Raw genomic sequence first — 15,911 nt, 5'->3', positions numbered from 1 at the left:
CCTCAGCCGTCTTTTTTCCAGACTGAAGAGACCCAAATCCCTCAGCCTTTCTTCATAAGAGAACTGTTCCAGCCCCCTCAGCATCTTGGTAGCCCTTTGCTGTCCCCTCTCCAGCAGTTCCCTGTCCTTCTGTCTGTGAGGGCCACCGGCAAGCATGACAGGTAGCCCCTGCAGATGGCCTGTCTGTGTCGTTAAATGGCTACTGAGCCAGGACGCTTCCTCTGCTGCCTTCTCTCTCACCATTGCACGCTTTGTCTGCCGGCAGGACGTACGCTCCCTGTGCCTGCAGCGGGATGAAGGAAATCTCCCGGCATCTCTGGCTGGGGAGCGGCTCCAGGGAGAAAGGGAGGAGGAGCGGCTGTGGGCAGAGCACCAGGCTCGCAGGGGGAGGGATGCGGCCGAGAGGGCCTGGGAATGGCAAGCAGCTGAAGGCTCTCCCAAACCTGACCTTTCTCTGCCCACGGGGGCCATTGCAGACACTTTTTGCTCTCTGAGCGTGATGTGCAAGCTTCCCTCTAAGAGAAAAGACAGCACATACTGAGTCTCTTTTTCCTCCCTTGAGGATGACAACTCCATCCAAGCACACTGCAGGGACAGCAACCTTCTCTTGGGCTTCAGAGGTTCTTCCCCTTGGCTTCAGAGGCCGAGGGCTGTAGCCTTTCCTGCTGACTTTCTTGGAGAGGGAAGGCTGCAGGGGAAGCTCTCCTGAGCTTTGAGCAAACCCTGCCGAGAGGCCTGCCAGGCTGTGGAGTGGCAGCGCCTGGCTTGGCACCTCCATCTAAAGCGTGTTTGGTGCTTCGGCTCACCCCGTAGCTGAAAAGGCAGGCTGGCGAGCTGGAGCTGCTGGAAGCCGGAGTATCCTCCCCTGCGTCTGGTGGAGCTGGGAGGGAAGGGGAAGGCTGGCGAGGCCACAGCCAGTTCTGTAGGCGCCTTTTCTGGAAGGAAGACTGTGCCCACCCTGGGAGCCCCCTTGGCAAAGGTGGCGCGTTGTGTTCCCAACGTGTAGGACTCAAAGGGAACCACTGGAGGGCTGCAGAGGACTTCTGTTCCTGCCTTTTGCCTGGCTGAGGAGGTCCTGTCAGTGGGACATCACGCTTTATCAGGGACTTATCAGTGACAAGGAATATTTTTTTCTTGTCCAATCTTGCACAAGAAAAAGCTCCTGCAGACGCTCCGTACTGAAACCAGAAATTGCTGTGTAGCTGCCCTACAAGACACATTAACTCGTAAAAAAGATTAAATCACCGAAGGAAAAACACAAGTTGAATACTGTGGGGCTTTTAGCTGCTGTCTGTTTGGTTTTTGTTTTCTAATTGAGAGCAAGGGTATTTCCAGCAGTTCATTTTGGATTTCTCTGTCTCCTCTTCGTTTTTCTCTCAGTAACAGAACAATTCCTTTATTCCTGAGTTCTTGTTCCCTTCCTTTGATAAATTAATGAGGTGACTTGAAACCAGTGGTAAAAACAGCATAAATACAAGAAAAAGAGATCAATACAGGTAATAATTTGGCAATATTAATACCTATTACAAGCCCAGAATGGATCACTATGGCATCCTAGAATGATGCTAAGTTCATCAATTGGCTGATACCTGGATTACTTCTGCCAGGAGAAAAAAAACCCTTCCCTTCTCTTTGCTTAGTCACCCATGTCTCTCTTCTTGTTTAACAAAATCGCATTTTATTTATAATCCCAGCTGCTCTGGATTAGTCCGGTGGCGTTTCCCCCGTAGTAAAATGTGTTCTCCCCTCCCCGATGGGCCCCATCTTTTGGCCAAGCCAGCGCATTGCTGGGAGCACTCCGCCGCAGGCTCGTCCCCGGCATCCAGGAGCCAGTGGGTGGCTCTGGCAACCAAAGGGGCTCTGAACAACATAGTAAAAATAAATTATATCGAGGTCAGGGACATGCTCCTCTGGACCAATTTTTACCTCAGCCCTTGGGCCCGGTGTTTCCGTCAGCTGGCTCTAGGCCTGAAGGGTCATCTAGTCCATAAAAAACTGTTAATCACAGACTTTTTGGATAAAATTCAGGCTGTCTGGTCAGCACATTCCTGCTTTAGCACATTCCTGTTCTTACAAGCAGCCACCCCGAATTAAACCTCTACCCTTTAAGTTATTTTCTGAGGCTTCTGCCTCACAAGCCTTGACGCCATGTGCAAATCGTAGACGTTTGTTTTGCTAGCACTTCAAGGGTGTGCTGACCTTTCAGTCCTGAAAGGAAAATCTTGATAAAATCACTAATTAATGATTGAGTTTGAATCATTTGTCCCAGATACGTGGATAAACAAAGAAGCTAAAGGTCTGCCTATTAAACAGGGAAGAAAGGGTTTTCTTTGTGGAGCGAGCTTGGCTGTTCAAATACATAAAATGGTGGTAATTGATTTATATTCAATTATTTGAGTGCAGAGAAGCAATTATAGCTAATATTTAAAGCCCAGTTCTACTGTGAAGCATTACTGTGCAAAAAAAATATTCCTTATTAGTTACCGGCTAATGAAAAATGGTGGTAGGAGGATGGAATTTCCCTTTTATTTAGAATTCACACACAATTTTACCTATCTGATCTCCGCTTTTTGTATACTGAGAACAAGGGGGCTGTTTACTCCAGACCTAATGAATCCAGCTGACAAACCCCTGACAGGGAAGAGACCGCTGGAACTGGGAGGGGATTTATCACGGAATTGTAGCACTGGCTGGTGCTGTTCAAACAAGAGATCCATCAGAGTCCAGCCCAACTCACAGTCACCCTCGGCTGTGTTCATATAGCCAGCAGTCAAAACAATAAATGGTATTTTAATCTGTAACTCCTGCAGCTTGGTTCAGAAAATCGCTGAGATTTCCAGAGATCTCACAGATTCACTGTGAACCTCATTCTTTAGCTGTTGGGAGGAAAGAGCACCTTTCAGGCTGCTCAGCCTCAATACCCAAAGAAGCCCTCCAGCTAGCTTAAGAGCTGAACACATCAGAGACATGGGAGGAGAAGGACATATTACGAACATCACACTGAGGGAGGGTCCAGGGTAGCTCTCAAGGCCACCCTGGAGCGTTGGCTCATGCTGAACCCACCACAGAGACCCGAGTACCCTCAGCACAGGCTCAAGCTCTTCACCGCGAGGCTTGGATGACTGCCTGCAGAAGGGGCCGTGTCTGCTACGTGGCATTGAGACGGGTCATGGGCATCAGTCCCTATAAACTCGTTCTTTACCTTGTAACGTAGCAGAGCCTGTATCGCAGTCTGCAAGCAAGAAAACGAGACAAGACAAAATCTGGGACACTGCTTCTCCTGCGCCACCATCCCTGCTCCAGCAGCCTGTGTCAGGCAGGTTTCTTTACATTTGAGGAGTGTCTTGGCAACATCGAATTAAAAATTATTCACTGAGTTTTCACCACTCTGGAGGCACACAGAGGTTTAAGCAGTGGGCCTGTATCTTTTATAAAGCTGAACAAAAATAAAAAAAACCAGCAATGGTTATGCCCAGCTTCTACTCAAGAAATATAAAGCTGTCTGTATTCCTTACCTACAGCTACTAGTAACGTAATATTGTTGTCACCCAGCATCTCAGGTTCAGCTCACTCCCAGTCTGCCAGCAGATTTGCTTAGCTGAGCTGTGGCTGAAACAGCTGAGCTGAACTCCAGCCATTCCCGGGCTAATCAGAACGACCCCGTCTTCTCTTCAAACCATCCTCGAATACGGAGCTGGGCACCGATCACGGGCCGGAGTAACGGAGGCACAGGTGCAGTTCCCTTCGGTCCACGCAGCTAAGGGATGGCACCTATGGCAAAGAGGTAGGGTAGCAAACGGGGACAGTCACCTCTTCAGCTGGCACGGCAGGACTTACCAGAATTTGTCCAGCAGAGCCGGGCTCTGAATAACCCAGACTGAATAACAATTAGCTGCTAAGACTGAGGCAATCCAAAATGCCCAACAGAAGACATCCCAGCACACAAAACATGCACTTACAGGAGCGCCAGAACCTGTTACTACAAAGCTTGAATCCTGTCCTCCCTCCTTTACTGCACAGCAATCCACATTTTCTTAAAAAAAAAAAATATATAAAAATATGTGTATATATCCCCCATTGTCAGGAAATACCCGGAGGGAGCAGGGGGTAAAGCATGGAGTTTTAGCTGCTTCGGGGAGGGTCACAGAGATTTCATAAATAAGATGTGATTCCCCCCAGGTCAGAGAAGGAGAGGTGAAGGATCATTTGGGAAACATTCCTCAAATCCTACACCGGCCAATTCAAGCGATTAAAAATACTTTCCACGGACAGCAATGCAGTGATGTTGAATCTGTGATCTCCGGACAGCTGGGGGTCTGTGGACTACAACTGAAATAATCACGAAAAATAAGGCTTTGACAGTACATTTCCAATTGATATAGAGGGTGTCCAGAAAGTGTAAAAGGCTAAAAAGCTCCAGTCTGGTGAAGTAGCTCTCTGCCAGTGAGGGAGGGGAGTCCCCGAGGATAACCAAGGTTACAGTGAGGTATTGAAAAATACTATAAAACATAGAAAATAGAAGTTCTCCCCTCACCTTTCATCAGGTCACCTTTCAGCAATCCTCTCCCAATCTTTACCCACACAGATTTTGGGAGAGGGGGTCACTATACTACACTCTATTTTTTTGCTCTCTTATGTAGATGTGTCACAAAAACCGTTAGATTTTAAGTGTTTACCAATCTTAAAAATGAGGTATGAGTTTCTTGCAGAGAAGGCAGGCTGCAGTCTCTTCGGCTGACACAAAGCTATCCCAAAAGTATTCCCAGCTCCCATTTCATACAGTCACATTTGTACGCGTGAGCTCCTCCGTTTCCACCTTAATTGCTTGCACGTCACCACGGAGTTACTCCTCCACCTCTTTCCTCCTGTTGCCAAGAACTGCAGAATGACCTTCCGTTTTGACGTTGTTGCCAAAAGCAGTTTATTCAAAAAGTCAGAAAACAAAAAAGAAGAGTTTCCAATAAACACCTGTTATCTTTCTTCCCAACATCGTTTGAACAACTATGTAACCTCATCGAAGATGACTCGTCATCAGTGGGCAGGCTGTGTGAGAGCAACCCCAAGCTCAGGTCGTTAAATAGCTAGCAAGCCTGTTTCAAAAGCCCATCCAAGAAAATAAAGGAATCTTTCAGCTTTCTTGAAGGAGCTTTGGAAAAGACACCGACCGTTTAAATCACAAAATATTGAGACGCAGTAATTCATGGTGAACCCTTTGTTATTCATCAGTAAATCAGCATTAAGGAGAGATCCCCTCACTTAAAAAGATAACGAAGGGTTCTTGTTGTTCCCCTTTATCATCTTTGCGTATGAAAAATTATTAGTCTGTTCATGCTTTTCCACCAAAATCTCCAATAAAATCAGATAATACGTGTAAAATACACCAGCAACAAAATGGAATGTAGTATATCTGTCTGAGGAACTCAGTGCAGGCTTTGTAAAACGAAATAGTTTGATAGTCTGACCTTGATCCAGCCAAACAGAACCCACTTCCATTCAAAGGGACGCACTTCTTTTAAGACAGAAAAGCTAAAAAGGCCCAGCTTTAGTTCTTAGGGACAGACTCCTTGTAGAAGCGCCCCAGATACACCAAAATATCTTGCTCGATTACAAAAGGTTTTATTCTTACGGCTGCTCAAGATGATGCTCTTCAGTGTTTCGGTGGAGAAAGCGATTTCCCAAGGGTGCTTCTGAGCGCGGCTCTGATGTGACATTTCAGTGCCCGCGCTATTCAAGCTGGGGGAAACAACCGCAACAAAAAGAGCCCACACATGCACAAAGAAGATAAAAGATGCGGCCCCGCTAGATGGCAACCCTTGGTCTGGTAGCGGTGCCCTTGCCTCCTCGGCAGCGGAGAGGAGCTCCAGCACTCCTCAGGGCTCGCACAGAAGTCCTTTGTCTGGCCTCTGCTGTGGGAAAAGCAGCCGGGATCGACCCAGCCATTGTTAGCTCCTTTCCAGCCTTACCCGAATTCCCACACCAGGTACTCCTCAGATACACCCTCTGGCACAAATGCAGCGGTACTTCACAAAAATACCAATACCAATTTTCTATTTTTATTTTTTCAGTGTAAGCTCCTATAAACTGAAAATTCCCCTTTAAGGAACTATCGCTAAGCTGAAGCAACATCTGCAGCTGCCGCCCAGTCAGGCTGAGTCCTGGAACCGGCCCCCAACTTCTAGCAAGCCCACGAAGGACCCTCCCAGCCCGGCAGTGTCTGGAGCGGGCTGCCGGGACAGCTTTATACCAGCCCAGCTCTGCTGACGCCCACAGAGCCCCTTCTCCCACTGGTCCGAGACAAGATCTAACCCAAGGCGGCTGATGATGCTCTGCTCCTGAGCACCACAGGTCACCACCTACAAGGCAGAAGAGCACCCAATGAGTGAAAACCACCGGCAGGTCAGATTTGTGGCACTTCACGGCTACTTTTGGTTGCCTGTGGGCAACCAAACTATTCAGGTTTGCAATGTCTGCATCGCACATCCCAGAGCCTATTCGTGAAGAGCTCTTTTAGACTTTTTTCAAGCAAAACCTCCCTGAAGTCTGCGAGACACCTGACAAATAGGATGGCTGTAAGGTCTTCAGGATTAGATCCCTGCTTAATACACATTTGCATGTTGAGCTTGGGAAATAAATAAATCGCTCGGTGAAATCCAAAGTGGAAAAAAAGGCGTTATCTTCCCTTAGCAGAGACCCTTGCAGTATCAGCTTCCCCTTCGTTTGCTCGGCCTGCTGAAAGCGCAGATCTCGGGCACACGGCTCAGGTGGGAAAGCTGGGCAATAAGATATACATTAGCACAGCACCAGCAAGCTGAAATAGGATCATAGAAGCATAGCATTGCCTAGGTTGGAAGGGACCCTTCAGATCACAGCAGCTGCCAATATACGCTACAAATTCACACGCTTGAAGCAGTTGCTAAAAAAAACCCACAAAAACAAAAGAAAAACCAAAAAACACCTCTCCGACCAAAATAACCCCCAATTGGACTTGTCTAGATCATGTAAAATGGAGTTTTAGGCCAGCTCTGCTTGGCCCCGGCGGCGCGCTGCTTGCGGATGCAAACTCACGCTCTCCTCGCTGGGAGGTTTGCCAAAGCGAAGGAGGCAGGACCGAGTTCACAGAGCAGGACATTGTCCCCCCATCGAAACCGGCAGCGGGGCAGGATTAACCTAATTTGTAGCTACCTTGGCTGGAGCGGCCGCCCATTGTTCCTCATACACGCTCTCGTGAAGCTTAGTTAAATAAACCACCGCAAAATTATACTTGAAAAGCGCGTTTCCTTAACGGGGTTCAGCTATTAGACGCTGGAGTGCTGCGGCCGTTCACCGCGGTGGTTCCTTTCCATGCAGCTTGTGGAGACCTTGGGCAGCTTTTGGGGAGGAAAGAGGCAGCACAAGATACAGCTCTTGCTGTCGAAAAGTAAAATTCAGCCAATTTCCAAAACAGATTCTCCCAGGGCTTATTTCCAAAAGATCTCGCTTCTCCTCTCCACACATCCCAACAGCTTGACCCTAAGCCTCCAAGAAGTTAAACCCGGGTTGACGGAGGAAGACAAGCGTTTTGCCTTTCGTGTTATCTTTTAATAAAAGATAGAAGGCACGAGGCTTTGCCACCACCGAGGGTAAAACCTCCGGCTGATCCGTATGTGGATCCCGTTTCAAAAACAAACAACCCACTTGGGACTGGCGGGGAGCCAGCCTGCGGGATTGCCTTTTAAGACTCGCAGCTCAATAGGAAACCCCCGAGTATTTTGATCTGTTTTCATAACTGTAACAATTTCCATCCCTCGGCTTTGCAGCGTATTATCATTCCCTTCTTTCTAGCAAGTTAAAGAAACAGCCGGTACAAATGAAGGCAAAACAAGCACGGGTCGCTGCGGAGAAAATACGGCATTTCAAAAGATTTAGGAAAGACAAAAAAAAAAAACAAACAAAAAACCCAACACTACCCGTCTTAACTCCTGCCAAGAAACCATTACAGAGGATGGAGGCGCAGTGAAAGCCCCTTGAACGCTGCATTTCAACGGCAGTAACAACCACAGACCTCAGATCTATTGTGTAGCTTTATTTTTATAGGACCTATCATAGACTCTTTTACATAACTTAAATGATTATCAAATAATCTCCTGTACACAATGAGACCGAGCCGCATTGCTTTCCGAGCTTTGACACATTCCTGGAAGAAATCCAACGGTCTGTAGGAATCACATCGCCGCAGTGGCTACAGTACATTTTTGTCCCGAACTTATGCCATCAATTAACTTACGTAGTGCTGTAAATTGCTGTTTGCAAGATCCTGCAAGACATCATTGTTAAAATTTCAGGACACTGAGTTTTGGTAGCAGCATTTATAATTTTGCTTCACTCTGATGATTTTTTTTTCCCTTGGGTTTTTTTTTTTTTTTCCTTGCCTTTGTGTCCTCAGCTGAACATCCGCCAGCACTTGCGATGCAGGCGAGCCTGGGAAACGTTTAAATGCCCCGCAAGAGCTGACCGAGTTTTACTTTTAGGCAGAAATCATTTACAAGAGGTCACGGCTGCCTTCAGGAAGAGCAGCCCCCGTCGCGACGTGGCATAAGCCAGGTCCCCCGAGCCGCCTGTGCCTCCAGCACGACAAAAACCCGACCCCTAAGGAAGGCTACGGAAAGGTAGTCACCGGCCGCTAGAAAAACACCTGAAAAACCCGATATTTCACATTTTATTGGCAGCGCCTCCCAAACGGCGGGAGGGGGCGGCTCGCAAGGCGGAATCCTGCGGGAGCCGTGGCTCCGGGTGGAGGGGGGGGACACGAGGGGACACACACACAAGGGGAGCCCCCAGCCCCACGCATGAGGTCCCCGCTCTCCCCCCCTCTCCCGAGCGTCCGCCAGGTCCCCGCGGGCGGGACAATGTCCCCCTCGCGTCCCCCCCCACCCCATTCCCTCGGGTCGGGGCGGGGGGTCCGAGCCCTCCGGCGCCTCCCTACAGCCCGGGGTACGCGGGGCGGTGGTAGCCGGGGCCGTAGTCGTAGGGCACCTGCGGGGGGGGCAGCGGGCACTCCGGGAAGAAGGGGGCGAAGCCCGCCGGCAGCTGCCCGCCGGGCTCCTCGCCACCCGCCCCGGGGACCGGCTCCCCGCCGCCGGGGTAGAGCGGGCGCAGCCCCTCGGACGGCGCCTTCTTGGGGGGGCTGCAGGGCCCGGCGGGGCTCCAGGGCGGCTCGGGGTAGAGCAGCCCCCCCAGCAGCGGGTGGTGGGCGACGGGCAGCGGGGCTTCGTAGAGGCCGTGCTCCATGCCCAGCTCGGCGGGCAGGCGGGGGGCGGCGGGGAAGGCGTCCGGCGGGGCGGCGTGCTCGCCCAGCAGCGCGCCGTACTCGGGGGCCAGCAGCTCGAAGAACTCGGTCGCCTCCCCGCCGCTTTTCTCCGGCTCCTTGGCCCCCGGCGGCGGCCCGCGGGGGGCGGCGGGGGGCAGCGCCGGCTCCGTGAAGAAGGAGGGCGGCAGGTTGCGGTCCCGCAGCGGCACCTTCCGACCGCCGCCCCCCGCCCCGCCGCCGCCCGCCCCGCCGCCCCCCGCCGCCCCGCCGCCGCCCGCCGCCTCCCCGCCGCCCGCCGCCGCGCCCCGGCCCTGCTGCAGGGAGCCGAAGAGGGCGGCCAGGCTCTTGCTCTGGAGGCTGCTGGCCGCCTGCGAGGCCTCCCGGCGCGGCGGGGGCTTGGCGGGGCAGGCGGCGGGCGGGGAGGCGGCGGCAGGGGGCGGCGGGGCGGGCGGCGGCGGGGCGGCGGCGGCGATGATGCCGGTGCAGCGCTTGATCTGCTTCTGCAGGTACTTCCTATGGTTCACCTTCCGCTTGGACTTCACCGGCTTGTCCAGCGCCAGCTTGATGTTGCTGGAGGCCGAGTCGATGAAGCTCAGCAGGTCCCTGGTGGCTTCTTTAAAGTCCCCCGCCTCGCCCCCGCCGCCGCCCTCGTAGCCCTTCTCCAGGTCGGCATAGCCCAGGAGGCCGCCGGCGGCGGGGAAGCAGAAGGAGAGGAGGTGGTGGGGGCTGAGCAGGGCGGCTGGCACGGCCATGGCCGGCGGCCGGGCGCCGCCGCCCCGAGCTCCGCAGGGCTGCGCCGGGCGGGCGGGCGGCGGCGGCGGGGAAAAGGCGGCGGGCGGGGGAGGAGGAGGGCTCAGCAGCGGGGCTGGACCCGGCCCTCCCCGCCTCCCCGGCGGGCAACTGGGGGCCGGGCCGGGCCGGCTGCACCCACCCCCCCGGCCGGGGACACCGGCAGCGGCGGAGGGGCGGGACGGGCATCGCTCCCGGGATGGGTACACACACCCCCGGGACGGGTACACACCTCCCCCGGACAGGTACACACACCCCGGGACGGGTACACACCTCCCCCGGACAGGTACACACACCCCCGGGACGGGTACACACACCCCCGGGACAGGTACACACACCCCCGGGACAGGTACACACCTCCCCCGGACAGGTACACACACCCCCGGGACAGATGCACACCTCCCCCGGACAGGTACACACACCCCCGGGACAGATGCACACCTCCCCGGGACAGGTACACACACCCCCGGACAGGTACACACCTCCCCCGGACAGGTACACACACCCCCGGGACGGGTACACACCTCCCCCGGACAGGTACACACACCCCCGGGACAGATGCACACCTCCCCCGGACAGGTACACACACCCCCGGGACAGATGCACACCTCCCCGGGACAGGTACACACACCCCCGGACAGGTACACACCTCCCCGGGACAGGTACACACACCCCCGGACAGGTACACACCTCCCCCGGACAGGTACACACACCCCCGGGACGGGTACACACCTCCCCCGGACAGGTACACACACCCCCGGGACAGGTACACACCTCCCCGGGACAGGTGCACACACCCCGGGACAGATGCACACCTCCCCCGGACAGGTACACACACCCCGGGACAGGTACACCCCCGCGGGACAGGTAAACGCACACCCCAAGACTGGTACACGCACCCCCGGGTTAGGTACACAGTCCTCTGTACAGGCACACATACCCTGGGACAGGAACGCACACACCCCAGGACTGGTACTTAACCCCCCAGGACTGGTACTTACCCCCGCCAGGAGAGGTGCACACACACCCAGGACAGGTACGCAGCCCCCGGGACAGGTACCCACACCCCCTGGGGCAGGCACACTCCCTGGGACAGATACAGTCCCCCCGGGACGGGTACCCACACCCCCCAGGACTGCTACACTGCATCCCCCGACCAGATACACACACCCGCTCTGCACCAGGTACACAGCATCCCCCGGATCAGTGTGACCCCCGTCACTAGCGTGCAGCCACCCCCAGCACTGTCCCCCCACCCCTACGACTCGCTCAGCGCCAGAGGTGTTCCTCTGCCCGGGGCCAGGCCCGCGGGGCTGGGTCACCTGCGGGGCTCCAGGTGCAGGGGCACGGAGACACGCTCTTGCTCGGACACCTGCCAGGATGCACGAGCCTAAATTAATTTGCAAAGGGATTTATTTTTTTCTTTCTAAGCTCATTGCTGTGCACGTTACCCAGCATATTGTATTTTCCTAGTCGGGTCAAGTCCTGAGAAAATCCAGCGCTGTGACCCAGTAGAGATTTCAAATGACTGAAGATTTTTTCCTTGCATGGGTTTAGCGAAGCAGCGGTATAAATCTTCCGTATGGAAGGTAAAAAAGTAGTGAAACAGCTACTGAAAGTACTGATAACAGCTCCTGAAGCAACTATCTTCTCTTTTCTGGGGGGAAAAAGTATTTATTTGGTTGATTTTCCTTTAGAAAACTCTTACATTTGTGCAGAAAAACCTCAGCCCTTTGAGCTCTAGATTTGTTTTCAGTGATTTCATACATCCAAATATGAATAAAGACACGTCTCATTTTCACTGAAATCAAGTGAGTTTTCTTGGTCTGCATCAGTTCATTAGAAATGCAGCACTCTTGTGTTGGAAGGAAAAAACAGAAAGCAAAAGTCTGCAGAAGAAAAGGGAAACGGGCTCCTAAGGCTGCACTTAGTGGTTAAAAAAAAAAGGAAAAATCAGCCAAGTTCACCTCGCTGTGGTGTCAAACGCTTGTTGAATGCGAAGCAAGGATGGCAAGGAGAAAAGAGGAGAAAGCACATATTTCATGAGAGGGGAAAAAAAAGGCTCAAAATCCTCTACAAAACAGAAATGCTGGTTTTCTGGGTGTCTCACCGGCGTCCCAGCAGGGTCCCAGCAGGGTCCTAGCAGGGTCCCAGCAGCAGGAAGAGCGTCGTGGTCCCAGGCATGGCCTTGGCTCCAGTGCCGGCGCATCCGGACTGGATCTCCTTGGAAAACCTCAGTCTCGTTTTTTGGGGAGCTGCTCTGAGCACAACTGTGTAATTGAAGCAAAAGCAAAATGCTGGTAGGCAGAGGGGCTATGGGAAATCTGTGTATCTCTGCGTCTCCCAGTGAGGGTGGATACGCAGGAGGGGAGTTAAACCACTTAGCTCAAGTACGACTGACAGGGATCAACTACCCAAACCTCTACCCTGAGGCCCTCTCAAGCCCCGTCAAGCTTTGCAGCCTGCTCCGAGCGCCCTTATCGATGGGCAAACGTAAAGAACAACGTATATATCCCCTGTGTGCTCCACCGGCTCATTTTGCATCCACTCTGAGGTCACTTCAAGCTGCACGCGGGCCACGGGAGCAGGCCGGTTGGGACCATTTCTTCCTGAGCAACGTGGAATGACTCTGTAATGGCGCAGCAACTAAGCTGTCCTCAAGCTGGTATCTGCTCCAGCGTTACAGCGGTAATATCTGATAGTCCGTCTAATGGGGGTTGTTAATGAGTCTGGGTGGTATTATATGCAGAGTGGCTAAATATCCGGTGGCTTAGAGGGAAAAAAAAAAAAGCTGAAAGCCCTGGCTTCTCTTCTGTAAGGCTGAATTCATTCAATTAAACAGCTTTGAGAGCTCAGCTACGGTTTAGCGGGAGACTTTATTGCCTCCTAAAAATTGGAGAGTATTAAAACAATTGTCAGGCATGCAAAGGAAAGTTTGCATTCAGTTGTGCTAAGCAGCCAAATTTACATATTCTCAACCAGATCTGGAGATTTAGAAAGCCTTCATAATTGCATTAAACATGCTTATTCTCCGTGTTCTCTCAAGCAGAGCTGATTACCCCGAGTTGGGCAATGCCTGGAGGGAAATTTGCTAAGCCACATGATGTCAACAACTTGCAAAGAAACTTAATTTTTCCAAGGAAACGGCGGTTTGGTTATTCCTGCGAAACCTCTCTCTCTCCCAGCGGCTCCATGAGCCAGCGCTTGTCTTCTGCCCGTGCTCCTTCAGGATGAGGATGCTCAGCCCGCACAGGGTGGCTCTCACGCCCCGCCAGCGATCCACTTCGGCTCGCTGGCAAGGTCTAACGTCCGGGAAGTGCTGGGATTAGATCCACAAAATAACCCCAAACCCCAGGCAAAACCCTTCGCAAGAACAATTTGTTATCCTTACAAGGAGGCCAGAAAGGAGAGCGCAGCTTACACAAAGAGGACAGTCTCGCACAGCTGAGGACCGCGTTACGGTGCCAGCACTTCTGTGGAGCAGCTCCGCACGGGAGGCGGTTGCAGAAGCTGAATCCGCCCTCCCGACACTCGCGGGATCGCTCATCTCGGTGTCCAGCACCAGGGTAAATCCTCTGCAAGGCAGGGGCAGGATCCCACTAGGATCCAGCCTGAAGGAAACATCTCGTGCTGTGCCCCGTCACTAAAAGAGGGTGGATTCGGGCTGATATAAGGAAGACATTTTTTACACTGAGGGTGGTGAGACACTGGCCCAGGTTGCCCAGAGAGGTGGGAGATGCCCCATCCCTGGAAACATTCCAGGTCAGGTTGGATGGGGCTGAGCAACCTGGTCTAGTTGAAGATGTCCCTGCTCATTGCAGGGGGTTGGACTAGATGGCCTTTAAAGGTCCCTTCCAGCCCAAACCATTCTATGATTCCATGATTCTACGTCCCTGCTCATGGCAGGGGGGTAGGACTAGATGGCCTTTAGAAGTCCCTCCCAACCCAAACCATTCCATGATTCCGTGATCTCTAGCAAAACCTTCCCTTGGGGAAGGCAAACCGAATCCAGCACCCAGCCCAGCCCTCACAACGCACAACACCCATTTTCCCTTCGCCGCGGCATCGGGAAGGCAGCGTGAAAGTTAGAAAATCCCTGCGACAGGGGAGGGAGCACGTTGGGGTTTTTTTCCCGGCCCGGTTGTAGGGCCCGTATGGTTATCGAGTTATGGGAAAATCTGGCTGCCCAAACAGGTGTCACCGCTCACAACCTACGGTCTCATTTCCTGATCGCGTCTTAATCGGCGAGTTGGTTGTGAAAGTTGATTTCTTGCACATTCTTATATCAGTGGGAATTTCTGCCCTTCCCTGACAAGTATTATGGGCAGCCTTTGACATACAGCCCTACGGGACCTAAATAGGCTGCTATTCTTTCCCTACGCTGAAAGGGAGCTTTGTGCCAGGGATTCATTAAACTGCACTGCACAGCCCTTCATAAATGGGCTCAATAATGAACAGTCGATTTAACTGGAAAAGCTGCTGGAGCTGTTAAATTAAAGGGAAATAAAGTGCACTTCAGGCTCAGTCTGCCAGAAGAAAATGTTGACCTAAAAAAAAAAAAAAAAATCTTCATTTTACTGAATCTCTTGCAAACAGGCTAAAATCTTCGGGAAGTTTATACACGCAAGAGTGGGAAAGATTTTAAAACATACCGGTTTGCTTCCCCACTAATAAAGAAAGAAAAATTGACAATAAAATATTCAGTAAAATCAGGAGGAGGGATGAAAGGCATATTCCGCTTAAGCCAAATTTAAGGCACTTAACCTGAATTCAGAGTAAGGGTGTAGATATTCGATTGTGGGACTTCTGTAGGTCCAGTCCTCACCTGCCTTAACTCACGGTAGAGCCCTTCAGATGATGCACGGTCACGCGTGTGCCTGTACAGCTTGTGCCTTTGCAGTCTTGCCTTCTTAGAGATGCTATTTTCTTCGGATGAGCTTATCAGTGGACACAGGACTGCAGACTTGGCACCCTGCAAACGAAGCCCGGTGTTCCTGTGTTCCTCTTGCAGCTCCTGGGCGCCGTTGTCTCAGTTTCCCTTCCCCTCTTTCAGTCGCCGAGGGCGTTTCATGTCCTCCTGGGATACGTTGCCTCCAGGAGAAAGGGCAAAGCAGGTTTTGGTGGCTCTGCCGGCACCGGTGAGTGGGTGACAGGTTTGCACTGCATCCCATTGGAAAGAGATGAGGAAGGATAAAGCACAAAGCCGTGTTGGTCTGTGGGATCAGCACTCCATAAGGAAATCCCGGGAAGGCCCTCCTGGTCCTTGCCCAGGCTGCGCTGAGCTCCGAGATGCCGCTGGAGATTTCTGGGTTTCAGCGATGTATTGCTGAGCTAGAGACAGGTGTCTGAGGGGGACTTTAAACATTTAACTTGAGGGGTTTTTATATGCTTATTTTAAGAAATCATGAAAAAAAAAACATATAAGGTTTAGAACTGGAAAAGAAATAGTGGGTCGGCTCAAGCCCTCGTCCAATCAACTTCATATATCCAAAGTTTCCACTGGAATCAAGTTCATAAATTCATCGGGGCAGACTTTATTCCCTGTTTGCCAGTATTCTGTGAAATCTTGGGGATTTACACAGCCCAGACCTGCTGCGTCCTGTTCTGGGATCACGTTGCTCATCAGTCAATGGCCAACTTGCCCACGTGAGGAGTGGAGGACTCAGATGAAACATGTCCCACACATGGGGGGACTACATTTAATCTTCTGGATGAATAGGAAAGTCCGTCATTCAGCTGAGCCTGACCCCACTTTTGGTGTTAGAAGAGTGGAATTCCTTATTTCAGTGGGGTTAGGCCAGCATAAAACTGGGGTTATTTAGTGGCGGATCAGCTC

At 52.3% G+C, this 15,911-nt stretch overlaps 1 protein-coding gene across 1 annotated transcript; it reads right to left on the bottom strand.

Moving 5' to 3' along the window:
- Window positions 1-8,042: 8,042 nt before the first annotated feature.
- On the bottom strand, window positions 8,043-10,103 carry FAM181B (family with sequence similarity 181 member B). The gene has a single exon (XM_074572500.1). The coding sequence runs from the start codon at window positions 10,036-10,038 to the stop codon at window positions 8,959-8,961; it is 1,080 nt and encodes a 359-aa protein (XP_074428601.1). The 5' UTR covers window positions 10,039-10,103; the 3' UTR covers window positions 8,043-8,958.
- Window positions 10,104-15,911: the final 5,808 nt, after the last annotated feature.

The sequence above is a fragment of the Larus michahellis genome, chromosome 1 (assembly GCF_964199755.1).
Source record: "Larus michahellis chromosome 1, bLarMic1.1, whole genome shotgun sequence".
In the NCBI taxonomy this organism is placed as follows: Eukaryota; Metazoa; Chordata; class Aves; order Charadriiformes; family Laridae; genus Larus; species Larus michahellis.
The sequence above is the reverse complement of the archived record's forward strand: the minus strand, read 5'-3'. Positions and strand labels throughout refer to the sequence as shown.